At 38.2% G+C, this 17,378-nt stretch overlaps 1 protein-coding gene across 1 annotated transcript in view; it reads right to left on the reverse strand.

The window, feature by feature from the left end:
- Nucleotides 1–16,788, reverse strand: part of NEK5 (NIMA related kinase 5) — a 28,298-nt gene extending 11,510 nt beyond the window's left edge. The window contains exons 1-10 of the mRNA XM_072854560.1: nucleotides 16,672–16,788; nucleotides 14,776–14,872; nucleotides 13,628–13,725; nucleotides 11,565–11,648; nucleotides 11,387–11,457; nucleotides 8,974–9,060; nucleotides 7,801–7,855; nucleotides 6,074–6,274; nucleotides 5,906–5,978; nucleotides 4,168–4,304 (exon numbers count right to left, since the gene is read on the reverse strand). Of these exons, the coding sequence (XP_072710661.1) occupies nucleotides 4,168–4,304; nucleotides 5,906–5,978; nucleotides 6,074–6,274; nucleotides 7,801–7,855; nucleotides 8,974–9,060; nucleotides 11,387–11,457; nucleotides 11,565–11,648; nucleotides 13,628–13,725; nucleotides 14,776–14,872; nucleotides 16,672–16,788 (1,020 nt within the window). The remainder of the gene's footprint in view (nucleotides 1–4,167; nucleotides 4,305–5,905; nucleotides 5,979–6,073; nucleotides 6,275–7,800; nucleotides 7,856–8,973; nucleotides 9,061–11,386; nucleotides 11,458–11,564; nucleotides 11,649–13,627; nucleotides 13,726–14,775; nucleotides 14,873–16,671) is intronic.
- Between the last annotated feature and the right edge of the window lie 590 nt (nucleotides 16,789–17,378).

Here is a 17,378-nt window from a genome sequence, read left to right on the forward strand (position 1 = left end):
GAGCACTGTGCTACTTCATTTCACCATCTCTTTGATTATGTGCCTGTGGGAGCTTGCCTTTCATTTCTCAAAGTCCTTACTGTGATGAAAACATCCCTGTATTTCTACTTTGTGACAAGACTGTCTTTTCCATTTCTCATAAGAACAATGGAGAGAAGGTGATCATCTACCTGCCACTGCATGATATAAGTGTGGTAAGACATTCACAAACTTTTCCATGGTGGGAGACTATATGGTGTATGAGAAGAATGCTGAATTTTGCTTATTTTCTTACATAAATTAAAAAGCATCTAAGTATCCCTTCCATAGATGATAAATACATTAACTATTCCTCCCTGTTTTCCTTCTTAGAAACGTTGAAAATAGGCTCATCTACCTATGGTATAGGCCAGATTACAGTAGAATATAAATTCATATCTATATAAGAAGAAAATTTTCCACTGCCAATAATGTTCCCAAGGAAGAGGTAACCTCAAAAAGTGTTTATCTTGTCCCTCATGGAAGTAAGTTTTACAGTACGGTATCCGGAAGTATGGCAATCCCAAGCAATAGGGAGAACAAACCAGGCCATCTAAATAAATGTAAGAGGATTGAGAACTGTGACCAGTGAAGCAGGCGCCCTGGTGACACAAGCCATGGAAAAAGCTGAGGTACTGAATGCCTTCTTTGCCTCAGTCTTTACGAGCAAGACCAGCCTTCAGGAATCTCAGGCCCCTGTGACCAGCAGGGAAGTTTGGAGCAAGGAAGACGTACCTTTGGTGGAAAAGGATCAGGTTAGAGAATACATAAGCAGACTGGACTGATGGGATGCACGAGTACTCAGGGAGCTGGCAGATGTCATTGCAAAGCCACTCTCTATTATCTTTGACTGATCATAGCAGTGACTGGGAGGACTGGAGGAAAGCAAATGTCACTCATCTTCTAAAAGGGCAGGAAGGAGGACCCAATGAACTACAGGCTGGTCAGCCTCACCTTAATGCCTAGCAAGGTGATGGAACACCTTGGAAATGTGTTGAAATGGAAATGGAAACCATTTCCAAGCACATGAAGGACAAGGAAATCATCAGGAGTAGTCAGCATGGATTCACCAAGGGGAAGTCATGTTTGACCAACCGAATAACCTTCTACAATGAAATGACTGGCTTGGTAGACAAGGGGAGAGCAGTGGATATTGCCTACCAGGCAATTGCCTTCAGGGAGGCTTTTGACACTGACTGCCATAAAATCCTCATAGAGAAGCTGATAAAGTATGGGCTGGATGAGCAGACAGTGAAGTGGAGTGAAAACTGGATGAATGGCTGGACCCAGAGGGTGGTGATCATAATACGAAGTCTAGTTGGAGGACAGTAACTAGCAGTGCACCCCAGGGGTCAGTACTGGGTCCAATCCCATTCATCATCTTCACTAATGATCTGGATGATGGGTGAGAGTGGGGCAGAGTGCACCCTCAGCAAGTTTGCTGATGTGAGAGACTGAAAGAGTTAATGTCTCAAACATTGTGGAGAGATGAGGCACGATTTGCATGGCAACGGCAAGTCATGGGATGGGGAGAGCTTTTCGGAGGAGAGACTAAAAGAGGTATTGTCTTGTGAGACACTGAAAGAGGTACTGTCTCAAACATTGTATCGAGATACGGTGCAGCAAGTCTGCTAGCACAGGATGAGAAGAGCGTGTTGGAGGATGCACAGTTGCCATCTATAGCCAGAGGTCACACAGTTTATCTAAGGAATGGGCCTACAACCACCCGAAACTTGGAATGAAACTCCTCGCAAACCACCCCCCCCCTCCCCCCAGCGCCTTCAACCCTTTGAGGACCAGAACAACATAAGTCCTCCAGGGGTGTGACCTGAGGCAGGGATTAGAGTATAAAGAGACACCTTCCCCAGGGAACATCGCGCGCCCATCACCGGAGGATTGCCACGTCTGTCACCGTCATTGTGGGATCCAAGGGTGGTGATACCTTTCCTTTTCTTTATCTTCCTCTCTTCTCTTTTCCTTTTCTCACTTCTCTTTTCCTCTACTCTTCCACTATACATATATCTGGGCATATGAGTTTTGGATGAATTGTGATGGGTTGCCCAGAAAATAGCTCCATTGCCAAATTGCCTCTGTTCGTTCGCTGAGCTTGCTAGTTCGTTAAGTTTGTAGTTTGCTAGTTAATAAAGTTGCTAGTCTGACTGTTCCTCTGAGTCATTGTCGTGACTCTACCGGCCTGCGGCTCTGCCGAGCAGAGATCGGCCTTTGTCGGTACACAAATCCCCAGGGAATCAAAAAGATTCACCCATCTCACAACCCACCGAGTGGGACGAGACAGCTGATAACACCAAACTAGGGGGAGTGGCTGACAGACCAGAGGGTTGTGCTGCCATCCAGAGGGACCACAACAGGCTGGAGAAATGGGCTGACAGGAACTTCATGGAGTTCAACAACGGGAAGTACAAAGTCCTACACTGTGCACCGGTACATGCTGGGGCCACCCAGCTGGAAAGCAGCTTAGCAGAAAAGGACCTGGGAATCCTGGTGGACAACAAGTTGACCATTAGCCAACAATGTGTCCTTGCTGCAAAGAAGGTGAATTATATTCTGGGCTGCATTAGACAAAGTATTGCCAGCAGGTTGAGGGAGGTGATCCTTCCCCTCTGCTCAGCACTGGTGAGGCCACACCTGGAGGGCTGTGTCCAATTCTGAGCTCCCCAGTACAAGAGAGACATGGACATACTGGAGAGAGTCCAACAAAGGGCCACAAAGATGGTTAAGGGACTGGAGCACTTCTCATATGAGGAAAGGCTGAAAGAGATCGGACTGTTTAGCCTAGAGAAGGTTCAGGTGGGATCTTATCAATGTATACAGATACCTGAAGGGAGGGTGCAAAGAGAACGAAGCCAGGCTCTTTCCAGTGGTGCCCAGTGACAGGACAAGAAGCAATGGGCACAAATGGAAATATTTTTTCACTGTGGAGGTGACTGAGCACTGGCACAGGTTGCCCAGAGAGGTTGTACAGTCTCAATCTTTGGAGATACTCAAAAGCTGCCCGGACATGGTCCTGGGCAACAAGCTCTAGATGACCGTGCTTGAGCAGGGGCATGGACAAGGTGACATCCAGAGGTCCCTTCCAACCTCAACCATTCTGAGATTCTGTGAATCCTGAAGCAGCACATTCAAAGTATGACACTATGCAAGTATCCCTGCAACCCTGCAAACTGTTTGCTTAATTTGGATGCTGAAAGAATATGGGAACTTTCCCAGTGTTAATATTAAAGCATGTCTCGTAGATCAAAACACTGTAGATTAAATTCTGCCTTTGATTACAGCAGTGCACAGTGAAAGGAAACTTAACCTTCCTAACTTAATCCATCTCTGGATTTGCATTGGATATGCACAAATGTAACTATGAGGAAAACTAATTCCTATATTCTGCACAGGGACAGTATTATCCATAGGCAGTGTAAGTGACTGCTTGGTGGAAGCATTTCTGGGAAGTCCACATTCCCTACCATCAGTTAATCTACCGTAACTGCAGTGCGCAATTACTGCTGGGAGCTCCCAGATCCTAAATGTACTTTGCTCTCTGTTCACCAGCACCCAAGGCAGTACTATATGCTCTTCAATATAAACGTAAAGGTATGAAGTGATGCCACGTAAAAGGCTGGACACAGCATACAGCCGATATCCAGCCTGAGGAAAGAAGGAGGTGGAAAATGAGTGAGGGACACAAGTGGTTGTGAAGAACTGGGGCTTTCTGCTGTAGGGTTTGATCCCAGTTTGTTGTAATAAGTATCTGAGGCAAGGGCAGTGGGTGCTAGTGGTTTTGCCCATGAATGGGCTCTCAGAAGGGTTGAGGTAAGAGGATCCGTCTATTTGCTTCTATAGCAAAAACGCAAACACAGAGTTTATTTGCCTTTGTGCAAATGTAAATGCAAAGCATGCCTGACTCCTTTTGTTACAAAGGACCATACTGAAGCAGCCTAAATTCACTGTTTCACACTTAGGCTTTCTAAAACACCTCTTCTGAGGCTTCAGGAGTGTTTAACTGTCTCTACTGACTTAGTGTAGGCATTAAGTTAAATTTAATAAATCTTAATGAGGCCTTTTAAAGTGTCTTTTCTAAGAGCAGGAATTTGTCTTCTGAAGATGATTAAATATTACAAGAATGCAGATACACAGTACCTGAAAAATAGGCTGTTGCCCTCTTGAAGGAGGTTTACATTCATTTCTTTGACATAATTCCTGTTTCATGACAGGCACCACCATTCCAGATTCTGGAGAAACTTGGTCCTGGACTCTCATTTTTTGAAGTTTATATGCTTTTTAACAATAAAAGATTAAAAGGTTACATTCTCTCTACATGATTAATGATCATGTAGTTGCAAACCATAGTAGGGTGCATACACCTAACACTGACAGGTTGGGCTAACAAACACTCCTTATGTTCTTTCATCATCATCACCATACTACACACTTCCTAGGCATTCTGCCTTTCATTCTTAGAATGACATGCTTTTGAAAACATTATGATTTGTTACACTCATGTACAGTGGATCTTATTGATTAGTTTTGCAAAGCACACTGAATAAAAGGGAGAGCTCTATAAACTAGAATGCTGATTTCAAGCTAGTACCAAGAACAGAAGACAGGAGGTCTGATTTTTAGGCTCAGATTTCATTGGAGGCTAGGTGTCTACCTCCTTAGGCATTCCCTTTCTAAACCTAGCCCTCTGTATTCTACAAATCGCTAGACAATGTTGTAGTATTTGTGAAATTTGGAAAGAAGGGCTGAAAAGTGAAAACTTTACCTTATCAGTTCCCCATGTAGAAGAATAAAAGTACACAACATTCCAGTTTGGTTAGTCAGTATTTTGCAAATATCTTAGCTGCAATAATGAAAAGTAGTGTCCTTGCTAGGATTAAGTAGTTTCTAAGTGAGTTTTAAATCTTTCCTGAGTAATGACTGTGAGAGTATCATGTCTGGGAGAGAAAACATATGAAAATTATGAGTATACGACCATAGATATTTTTTAAAATGCCTAAGCGATTTAGGTGTTCAGGTGCCTCTGTCCAAATTGCATTAATCCTGAAGGCAGATAAATCTCATTGAAAGTCATTTCCAAAATAACATGGGTTCCTACGCTACTGAAGAACTTTTATTTTGGGGAAAAAAAAAAAAAGTCCATAGTGTAGTTAAGTAACTACATAGGTTTATTTTCAGAAATCTGTTTAAGCTACTTTAATACTTCCAAAGATAAATTTAAGGAATAATGATGATATATCGAAGAATATAGAATTAGGAAAAGGTTATGCTGCCAGAAACATGCCAGATGTTCAGCAGTTCATACGGAGATACTATTTAGTCTCATTCACATTTTCTAAGAATGTGCATACATAATCTGATCTATCAATGAGCACTAAATCCAAATAGAGTTCATTGTCTCTCACAATTTAATCTAATTTATAATATTTTGTAAAATATATTTTTATTATTTTGTAAAATACCATGGAGCACGTTTTGCAAGATTTCTGCATTTTTGCACGTAGCTTGGCAAAATTAAGTAAGAATGTTTTTCATGTGACAGACCTAAACTGCATCTAGACCAAAGCCTCTCAGTTTCGTAAATTCTGTTCTTAAAAGAATTAAGATTAATGTTTCAGCACTTTCCTATGGCAGCTTTTCTAGCTGAATGTTGCTAATGAGCTGGTCTTAAAGTTGTCTTTTCCTGAACAGGACAGCGATGCAATGTCTGGGGTGAACGTTTCTGCTGTTGCAGTTCTCTTTTTATTTTTAACTTTGTGCGAAACTCTTGTATCCAAATGTGCAATAAAGACTGCTGGAGAAAGTTATAGCCATCATGTATATCATAACTAACAAATGTTAGTGTAGAACTAATGTTAAACAATATTATTATCATTACCTTGTATCCGCTTGGCTCCAGACTGTGATGCTGAAGGCCTTTTTCTATGTATCACAGTGTGACTGAGTTCTTCCTGTGTTATCTGTAAGAAAAAAGGTAGCTGATAGAACTCTTTATACTACTTTGATACATATTTTTCTCTCAGCAAGCAGCAGTACAGGTGCTTACCTCAGGGGGTAAATACCTGAGAACGAGCTCCTGCAAGAAGGGCTTCCTTAGAATAGAATTGATAGATGGTCGATCTCTTGGAGATATTTTAAACAACTGGGAAATTAATATCCTCAGATCATATGAATAGTTGGGAGACACTGGGTGAAAACGTCCTCTGCAGATCTTCAGCACTAGCTGGTGCAAACTATTGCCTTCAAACTTAATCAATGAAAACAGTAAAAGGAGGACAGTAAGTACTACTGGTTGGAAACGACGGACTAGACACCCCAACTTGAAAAAAGGTACTTGCTGACAGAAGCCCTGTGCTATGCAATCTCTTCACAAATCCCTTCTTGCTAACCATAGTTTGCTGTGGAAAATCAATATAACCACTCTCTGATTGTATTTTGTGGTTACATTCTCCTCATTTCAGTTGCATGACTTCAGAGGTCCTATAGCTTTTGTACCTGGAAGAGTTTTATTCATACTCTGCTGTCATACAGTTAACACAGAAGCAATTTTTCCAGAATGAAACATGATTTATTTTGCCAAAAGCTGTTCAACAGAGACCTGCATACATACTGTCTTCACAGTGTTCACGTTCAAAACCTCAATCCATGCAACTTAGCCTCTGTGTTCTGTGTTCTCTCAGCAACCAAGGTACAATCCTGATTTTTAACAACTGACACCACTCAAATAAATCAGCCCTGTCAGTTCAGCAGATCTCTTAACAGGTCAGCATCAATGCAGTTTTTAGGGCCTTAGCCAGGCAAAAATAATTTTGAAAGCAAGTTCTTTCTAAAATTACCATTTTATTTACGTGGCTATTTTGAAGGTGGTGTAACCAAATTTTGCCTTAGCTTCACTTGCATTTCCTGTCTACATCAGCATCTAGTCCCTGCCTTCAAATTAAAAAAATGGGCAGCAATACAGAATAAAATACCTAATATTCATAAGAAGTAATATTAATGTTTTCTCACTTTGTGAAATCTGAAATTTTCCTCAGAAGTATCCCCTTCCTCTCAGCTCAACACAACTGTTTTCTCTATCAGTGCTGCTCTGCCTTCTCCCACATTCAAGCTCAGCAAAAGGTCAACTTCTGCTGGGCCCAGGAATCTGATCCTTTGCCTGTTGTCCGGATTAGTCTCTGCTGTGTTCCCTTCTCCACATAATACTCACAGGCTGATGATTATCTGAGGCTCAGATCAGGCTGATGACAACACAGCTTCCTGAAGATGCTATCTATCTCAGTTATTTTCTGACATGAATATGCTTCCAAACAAAACAAAACCTTTAGGAAAATGCTTCTGGGGACTCAAACTGCTTTCTGGGTAAATGTGGGTTTCAAACTCTTTAGTAAGTATAGATGGTATTTTCAAATAGAAATGAGTAAAATTATATGCCTAAAGCCTAACCTTGAAGTTTGGCTTTAATTCTTTCCATTGTTCATCTGCCTTTTGAAAAAGTTTAGTACTTTTTAAAGAGTAAATATATGTTCAATCTGTGCATACACACACACACATATATGTATGTTGTAGGAATACAACATAATGCCTTGTATTTTAGTATGCACAAAACAGACACAATACAAAAAATTAAACACTAGCAGTCATTCTCTAATATCAGTAAACAAGCTGAAAACAATTCTAGCAACTGACTATGAATACTATTATGACTACAGTTTTTCCAGGCTGTCCACTATCTTTTTTAATAATATTATAATGATCTGATTCTATGGTACTTACAGGATGCTTCAGTGCACATAGCTCATAAAGCACACAGCCAAGAGACCAAATATCTCTGTGAATAAAAAGTAATTAAAGTTTCAGGGAAAAGACTATAATATATTCATACATGTAATCAGTACCTCTTCTCAGCTCTCAAATTTATTAACATTGTTCCATCACAGATTAATATTGGTGCAACTTTTAATTTTTCTTAAGATGCACTGAAAAGAACAACTAGAAATTTCTTTTTAGTTGTGGTACCAATGTTCCTATGATACCTAACTAGGTACTATCATTATCATTGGAAAAACCACATGACATAAAGAATGCCTGCTTAATACTCCTAGCAGGATGAAGAGCAAAGCTATCTCTGGCTGACTTGATAGTTAAGGAGACAATAAAGGAGTAAACTGGTGTGAATAGATTAGCCCTTAGGGCTGAGATGCTAGTCTGGGCTCCAGAACATTTGGTGTTGACCACATCCACCACACAGAGAAAGGGGTCTAGCCCACTCAGCTCCTAACTTTTCAGTGCTTCTCAACTGGTTTTGTGTTAAGCCTGAGTGAGCCTTTATAATTCTCAGACCTATTTGTCTTTCCTGCAGGTGGCTACTGCAAAGTTCCAGAATTGCCCATCTAGCAGCTTTCATTTTAGTGTAATTTTATAAATCACAAATAAGTGTATCAAAAATTCATAAACTTGGAACTGAAAAGACCCATACTTGCATTGGTTATTACATGTTGGAAACACAGAGAGAAATTTAGTATTTGATGGAGGACCAGATAAAGCAAAGGAAAAAAAAAATCTATTTTACATTTCATGCCACTACTAACAAGGAGTATTAAAAGAAAATTAGATTAAACTTTAAGTTTAAAGTACAAGTAATTTTATAATTAAAAAAAATATAATTATGTTAAGCCTGTATATGAATCACAACAAATTCATGATTGCTATACTCTGGACACTGTGAGTCAAAATACAACTGACAGTGTTGTATAGTATAACATAGTTGTTGTATATGATTGATGCACCTAATTATTGTACACAATAATACAAAACTTCACAAAGGGTGACGTGAAATTCCTGGTGCCCTGCAGAAATACTGATTTAAACCATGATATTACTAAAATAAGTTCTCTCATGCCTGCATGCCCTCATGCACAAGCATATGAAGCAAAGACAGAGACTTACGTTTTATTGTTATATGGCCGATTTTCACAGATCTCAGGTGACAGATAATAGGGGGTCCCTACACAGGTATGGGCAAACTCCATAGTGCTAATGAAACACAATGAACAAAAAGGCTTACACACTGAAAAAGTTTACAAGCAATTGAACTAGAGGTTTCTCTGCCCCAGGTGAAAAGCCCATGAGGGACATTATTTCTGCTCTCCAAATAGTTGAATAGTGGAACACTCCAAGAAAAACTAAAGTATTTCCCAGTTCTGTGTAAAAATTACCAACAATTTTAATGGTCAAGAGTGTTTGCACTTCAACAGAAGGCACAAGAATTCTCTTTTCCCCACTTTTCACCAGCATTGTAATCAACATTTTCAAGGAATGTTTATCATTAACACAGAATTCTGAAAGCTGTCAAAGACACTACAAAATATTAGAAGTCTCCAACATACTCACTGAAGTAAGAATATGGGAGGTGGTAGTCAGTCACGCAAGCCAGAAACAGTGGAAGGAGGAAGTGCTGTGCAGAAACTAAAGGACGAGTAAATGAATTCCAGTTCTATCTGGTGCTGACTTGTGAAGGTGTAGCCAAATAGCACCAGTTGGATTAATTTAACTTGCTTTTAGATATCTTCTCTGTGGATGTCATCAAGAGTCACTGGGAAGTCAGTGGAGAGGAACAGGTACTCACAGAGTATGATTCCTCTATACTCACTCACTCTATACTAGATGTCAATAAAGTTGTAAGTTACGCTCTTTATAGAGTATATGAAGTCTGAGTGCCAGAGGTGCCACAGACACCTAACTGCAAGTAAAAGTATTGGACACAATCTTGCATTTTGGAGAACAGAGATGAAAATGCCTTTGTATACCCCAAGAGAGGAGGAAAAGAGAGCCTGAGAAACTTAACTCACTTGTTACGTGAGGAAAAGTACTATCAAGCTCCAATTATTTTGTTGTATAAGCCTATTAAATACTTTTTAAAATGCCTGTACTTGGACATTCGAATTCTGAGGTTTACTTCCTATCTGCTATGTACTATTCTGCTGTGTAGGAGCAATCCTTAAAGCAATTATCCCCAGGACACTTCTGAAGGTAGGCACTTTCTGCATAAGTAGTTTACATGTGGAGCGTTGAGGCACTGACAGTAGGTCTATGCTCCGCAAAGGAACACACCCCAAAGGTACGAGAGCTAGCAGAGACTGCAGCTAGAACAGTGACATGGCATATCCCTGGACATGAGCAGGCTTGGATCAAGATACTATCCAAACATGCTAATCCAATATACTCCAACTCTCAGCAAGACTTCCTAGCTCTGATGCACCACTGAACTGGCAAGGTTATGGAGGCCTAAATCCAAAGCCAGTCTGATGAGGCCTTGACAGAAATTACATGGGCTGTATGTCCATGTGAAGAATGCATAAAGGTACCTAATGCATGTACACAGTTTAAATACATCTGAAGGGAATGAGCAAATTGTCTATGTTGGTTAAAGTTATCTGTTCACTTTACTGTTGCTGCGTAGACAGAAATGTGGTTAAACTTCCACTGACTTAATTTAGGGATAAGAGAAGTTTTAACAAGTGAGTTGCAGCAGGTGTAGTACAAAGCAACTGAGAAGGACTGATACTAGAGGGACAATCTTCAAAATTATGAACAGAGGAAATTACCTTTCCACACAATACCTAATTAAATTGTGGAACTTCTTTGCCACAATATCCTGCCACGGTCAAAGATAATCAAGCGGCTCAAAAAGAGATCAAATTCAAGCATTGTCCTGTTGTTAGCATGCTCCCTGGCATGTTTTGGCCACACCAAAAAGCACTCTCCTAGATGATACCTGGCCACTATACAGGATAGGCCAACCTTGTCCCCAAAGTCAGTAAAGATAAGGCCACCCTCTCTGGGAGAACAGAGTTTAGCCATACGGATGCAAGCCATGCCATGCCATGCCATTTACTCTCAGGCCCAGAGAGTGGGTTCTGGCCCTTTTTTAAAAATATAGGCACAGCCTTGGAGGACATAAAAAGAAGATCTGTACAAACTCTTTTCTTATACTCTTTCCTAAGTTTTTAATGGTCTTCACTTTCTTTTTTATGATTTGTGATTATCAACAGCTGCAAGAGCAGGAGCTGTGCCTCCAGAATCTCTTTATGTCAGTACAGAACAGGGAAAGATTGAGGCTTCCCCACCCTATGTCCTAGACATAACAGAAGTCCAGTTACTAGGCTAGATATATCTGTGGTTTCATGCAGGATGGCATGTTCTAGGATAACAGAAAAAAATGTAGTGTCAGACCTTTTGTATCCCAGACCTCTTGAACAAGCACAATCCACAAACAATTTGTGCATTAAAGTTGCATTCTGAACATTCAGAAACAGTCCTGTTTGGTGTAGGTCACAGACTAACTAAAAAAGGTGCTTACCTGTTCAACTGTCTTGCTATGCCAAAGTCCCCAAGCTTTGCTACCTTTCCATTATTGCTAAGAAAAATGTTCTGCAAAGAAAAACAAAACTGGTATGCGAAAATGAAACATGGCAGAGCTTCTTAAGCATATTTTTTAAAAGACAAAATCACCCCCTCTCCAGTACCAGTTTTACTACCTGTGCTTTTACGTCTCTGTGTAAAATCATCTTGTCGTGAATATGCTTCAAGCCCAAGGAGATCTGCACAAACCAACTCAGAATCTGCAGTGAAAGTTAAAGGGAACAGATATCTATAAATGTGTGTGACTCTAATGTCTAATGGGGCATCTTACTGAAGTATATAAGATAAAGACAACAACTAAATCTAGTATAGGTAGAGCATATACAATATAAAATAGTAAGAAATAATATTTTTAAAATTAATGCTATAGACTTTTCCTTTCCTTTTTTAGTGCTATCACAAAACTAAATGGAAATAGATACCTACTCCACTTTCCTTATCCCCATCAAGTTTTTACTGACTCTGACAGGATGAGTACTTGAACATGGACTGAAGAATCACATCAAAAGACAGTAAGAATACTAGACCTTTATTTAGAAATGAGTGAGTTCAAATAACAACTAAGACAGATTTGGGAAGTGTCTTCTTAATCCTCAGTGGTGGAAGTCATAGCACCCAGTTATAATATTTGTAGTCTTCCTGAATGTGGTCCAGAAAAAAACAGAAACAAAGGATGAAGGACTGAAATGTGGTGAAAGAAGGGAGCTAGGAAGAAACTTGCGTAATAAGCAAGCACAGGTTTATCCTTTATCCTTGACCCAGTACAGCTCTTAAACATATATTTAACTTCAAATATACATGTGTTTTATTGAATAAGGACCTTTGGACTTAATTCAGAAACAAAAGTACAATGTGCTTATATGCTTCTCTATTTAGGAAAATTGATAGTCATGAAAGACTTTGATTCAAATAATAATCTTCTATTTAGTGATGCTTCACATTAAGCAGATGATTTCCTGAATAGGGCTGATGCCACAAATGAGACTTTCTTAGGCATACATTTGAAAATACAAAGGTATTTTAACAACGTTATGTTAAATTGGGCAATCTGCTTTCCTTTCATGATTGGCAGATGTATCTTTAGTTTCTATAATCCATTCTTCTCTCTGTACTTCCTCTGCCTTTCTTTGGATATGTATTACTCTGTCTCATTGTCAAGGGGTTTGTGTGTGTTGGTTCTCTCTTTTGTGTTTCCATGATCTGTGGTTTTGTCCTCTCTTTATGTCCTCTCATGTTGTCTCTACTGCTAGCATGACTCCCAATAGGATCTTAAAATTCATTATTACTGAACCAGTAATTCACTTTCAACTGACTTCTACACTAAGGAGTTCCGCCTGTACCACTAAAGCAAAAAAAAAAAAAGAAAAAAGTCAGAATACTTCTTTTTTTTCCACTTTTATGCTTTAGAGTGTATTTCCACTAACAGGTTGGACCTGTTAATCTACCTGTTAATCTACCTAGTTTCTAGGTAAATTTTGATTGTACCTGCAAAAGTGGAAGACTATGCATGATTAAATAACCTCAGAGTTCAGTACACTAAGTCCAATATGTAAGAGAAAATTTCCTTCAGAAAGTTAAGGTCAGTAAAAAAATAAAGGGGTAAAGTACGAAATAGTGGGAAATTCTGTTTCTGTGAATTGCAATACCTATCATACTCACCTATTTACAAATTAAAATATATGTGAACACACTCCAAAAGCAGTCAGAATTCTGGGCATATTTCTCTGTGCTGGTTTAACAATTTAAATGGCATCAGAGAAGTCTTGACCCAAATGAAATGAATGAGAGATTTATCACTGACTTCAGGATAAAGCAGGATACAAATAGCATAAATGAATGAAGAACTCATATATAACATATCCCCCCATAATTCTAAAACACAATTTAAAAGAAAGTCTTTATGGCTTAGTAGGTATACTACTAATACAAGGAAAAAGTGCATCCACAATGGAAGGTGCAATGGGAGGGAGGAGGGATAAAAATGGCATAAAAACACTGCTAATGAATTAATTTAAGATCTTAAACCAGTGTAAAAAGCAAACTCTAAACTCTCACTAAAATTACCAAAGTTTCTTTAAAACGTTTAATTATTGTAACACGTCAGAAAAGAAACAGTACTGGATAATTCAAACCACACGTTTTACATAATGTCATTTCCTCTAAAGATAACTTCTTTCACCTGGGCCTCGTCAAACAGCACTCCATGCTGCATATTTATCCGCTTCATTAAATCTCCACCATCGCAGTATTCCATCACAATATATAGCTTGTTCTTTTCTGAAAGGAAAAGTATAATTTTTCCTTTATTCCTTTATTCCTCATTATTACAGCAATAAATTATTTTTATTTTATATGATCCTTCTTTTAAAAAGGAGTAGTTAATCCTCTATCTACTCCTCCATTTCAAAGAGTAACTTAGAAAAAATTGCTACTTCCAGTGAAACCTGATGCAAAACTAAGACATGAAAATATATTTAAATGGAGATTCACCAAAATATTAAATACATGAGAAAACCCCCAAGAAACCACACTAATAGAAAGAAGACAGATGTTCTTACAGGCAACGCTTAGCAGAATGCTTCATAATTGGGATTGTTCCCCAATAATAACTAAGTATACAGTTAGGCTTAGGGAAAAGGTTAAAAGTAGACAGTGTCCAACAGTAGAAATAAACAGCATGGGCTACTTAATATGGAAACTCACCCTATTCTGACCTCTCTGGGGTCAGAAGACTACCACATTTACATGTCCCTTAAAACATTTACAGTCTCGATCACAGAAAACAATTTGAACACAAGCTGTAACTATAGCATCCATTACATAAGGCATTCCTTATGACAGATGTTAGCAGGAAAAATAAATATAGGGAATTAGCTTTTATGGAGAACACACTTCCTTCTGTCTCTTTCGATCCTGAGGAATCCTGTATCCTTGAGTGATACTTCAAAATATGGCTCAAGACAAAAGGGCAACAGGACCTGTTTCCTGCTATACTCAAAAGTTCTCTTCTTCTATTGAAACTCCTGGAAAAGTCTCATAAAACACTGGACTCCTATTGAAAGTCAAGACTGAAGTTCAACTTAAGCAATGCAGACACCCCAGGATGTAGCATTCATGCCACAATACCTTAGATCCCCCACACACACACAAAGAGGGCAAGTGATGACTGAATCTTATACCTTGTGTTCATTTTTAGGAGTTGGGATGTGTCCCCACTGGTAAGTAAGGGGTTGGAGACAGGCTTAAGGTTGGGCAATATTAACAAGCTAGGTTTTGCCGACTTCCCCTCCTATAATCACAAATAAACCAAAACCATTAAGAGTAAACCTTGCAAAGAGGCATAGAAGGTTACGATATTTGCATGCTTCATTTTGGCCAGAAGAATTACTTCTTTCTGAGAGGCTTCTTTTTCTTTCTCAGGCACCTACGAAGAATTAAGAAACTATATGCTAGCAATGATGTATTTAACTCTTTTCAAAAATAGTTACATTGTTATCAAACTATTCCCACAAACACAAAAAGACTGTGTACCAAGGTGATGCAGAAATATTAGAAAATATGATGTATATATAATATAAAATATCAATTTCCAGTGTATGCTTGGAAATATATTGGAACGTTACCGAAGTAAAACCAAATTATGACATTTTACAAACAGATGAATGTATACCTCTAAACCTTTTAAACAAATGCTATTGCTAAGCTAGCTGATGAATAGAGTTAAACTCTGAAGTTAAACTTCCCTTAAGTATTTGAAGAGTAAGGGTCTAGATGACTCTGTATTCTTAATATGGGTGATCTCAAAAGAAAAAAGAAAGAAGAAAAAAAGTCCTTCTATTTTACTGGTGTTATGAGTTCTTGCAACATTTCAGGCAAACTCTTTGCGCTGTTACATTAAATGGAAAACTTCTATTTGCTTCATTGTGATCACACTTTCATAAATATTACTTCTTAAAAACTCATGTCTCTGAATATCCCTCCATCAAAATATCCTCTTGTATTTATAAAAAGTTTCTTACCCTCATACTTAAGAAATAATTTTGAAATGTAATCCTCAAAGATTCAAAAATCAGAAAGTGAATGAAACACACTCTACCATATAAAAAAGTCTTACGACTTCAAAGTAATAATTTTCTGTATCCAGCTCCTGATTTTTGAATGAGTAGGATCCACAATAATATTTTATTAACTCCCATTTTTCTGTTTTGCATACATCAAAATCTAAGATTAGAAATGCATTTTTTAATTGGTCGTGAGCAGAGAAAGAAACTTTTTTATTTACCTGCCATTATTATCATATCAATTTTTCTGGGTTTGAATCTGGAAGTTATACAGCTTTTTTCTAGAACTGATATATAAAAATTCATTCTTCCATTATAATGCTCTAATACATTAGAAATTCACTAGTGTGGCCCAAAATAGCAAAAGGCCTGTCAAAAGCATGCAGGCACTCATTGAAATTGACTATTGAAACCCCTGGATTGAAATCAGGGGGAGTTTAATTGCCTGTCTTTCTGGAACTAGATGTAGGAGTGGTATTGCTCTGATACCTGAGCTAGTCACGCTAACCTGCCTCTGCAGTCAACAGAAAGAAAGAGAGCACTTTTATGGCCTGATTCAGCTCATTCTAAAACATAATTCTAAAATACGCACAATCAACAGCGTCCTAAAAATACATATTTCTCTTGTTCTCCTAGAAAGGGAGTCTAGTCAAGCAGCTCAGATGCTGACAGCTACAGAATGGACATTTAAAATTAGATGAGTTGAATCAAACTGCCATAAACATAAATGAGAATTGGAAAGACTCCGTTGTGAATTACTCACATCTGAAAACATGGGGAAAAAAAAGGAAATTAAAAAGTTTAGAGAAATGTATCACAAAATTGTGATTTGTTATTTCAGTGGCAATAGTTTCATTGTAGTTGAATCATCTCTTATAAAATTTGAATTAGGTAGTGTCACACATTGTAAGTAGAGAGAAGTTTTGAAAAGAACAAAAATGCAGTAAAAGGTAAACACTGTTAATATCAAAATACGTATTTCGTCTACACTTGTAAAATCACTAAATTAGCAAAGAGTACAGTCTTCGGAAAGTTTGACTCTGTATAATCGAGACAGAACTACAAAGGAGATAAAACATAACCCAAGTTCATACCCTAGCTAAATACAATTAGCACAATCAGGTAAATAACTACCGTTATCATCCAGGTTTTGTTGTTTTACCTTAGTTAAATTGATCTCTTTGATAACACACTGCTCATTATCCGCTTTTCCTTTTGCCAAGAATATTTTGCCAAAAGATCCTTCTCCAATTTTCTTAATGATTTCATATTTATCCATGATGTCGTCTTAACGCAGTGTCTAAAATAAAAAAGTCCTCAAATTAGTATTGCATGTAGTCAGTGCTGTAACATCTAAGTTTGTACTACAAACCCAATACAACACTACCTTTTAAGACTGTCATTTTTATCACATTTTTATCACATTTTATCACACTTTTATTACTGCTGATGATTCTTCCTCAAAATGTTGTCTCCTGGAAGTCTGCAAATTATTGCAGATCTGAACTTTCAATAAGCAGCAAGTTTATGAGCATCTCATAAAGAAAAGCTTGAAGCTTAGTCCTAGTACAGCCTAAAGTTAAAACATGAGAAGGCAGTAGAAAGTACTATGTAAGATTATAGTATGATTTTGGAAAGTTTGACTCATTATTTCCTGAAGTTAACAATATTGCAGACTTGCTCTTTTAATGGAAAAAATGAAATTATAATCTATTTCATGTTGGTTTAGTTTAAACTAATGTGATCTAACGTTGGCAGCAGAAAGAAAAGCCACTGCATTTTGCAGCAGACCACAGCCAAGTGCAGTCAGGCATTAGCAGTCATCTGGAAACTTCTGGCAGAAACAGTAATGTCACTGGGTACTTGCAA

Source organism: Ciconia boyciana, chromosome 1, assembly GCF_034638445.1.
Source record: "Ciconia boyciana chromosome 1, ASM3463844v1, whole genome shotgun sequence".
Lineage (NCBI taxonomy): Eukaryota > Metazoa > Chordata > Aves > Ciconiiformes > Ciconiidae > Ciconia > Ciconia boyciana.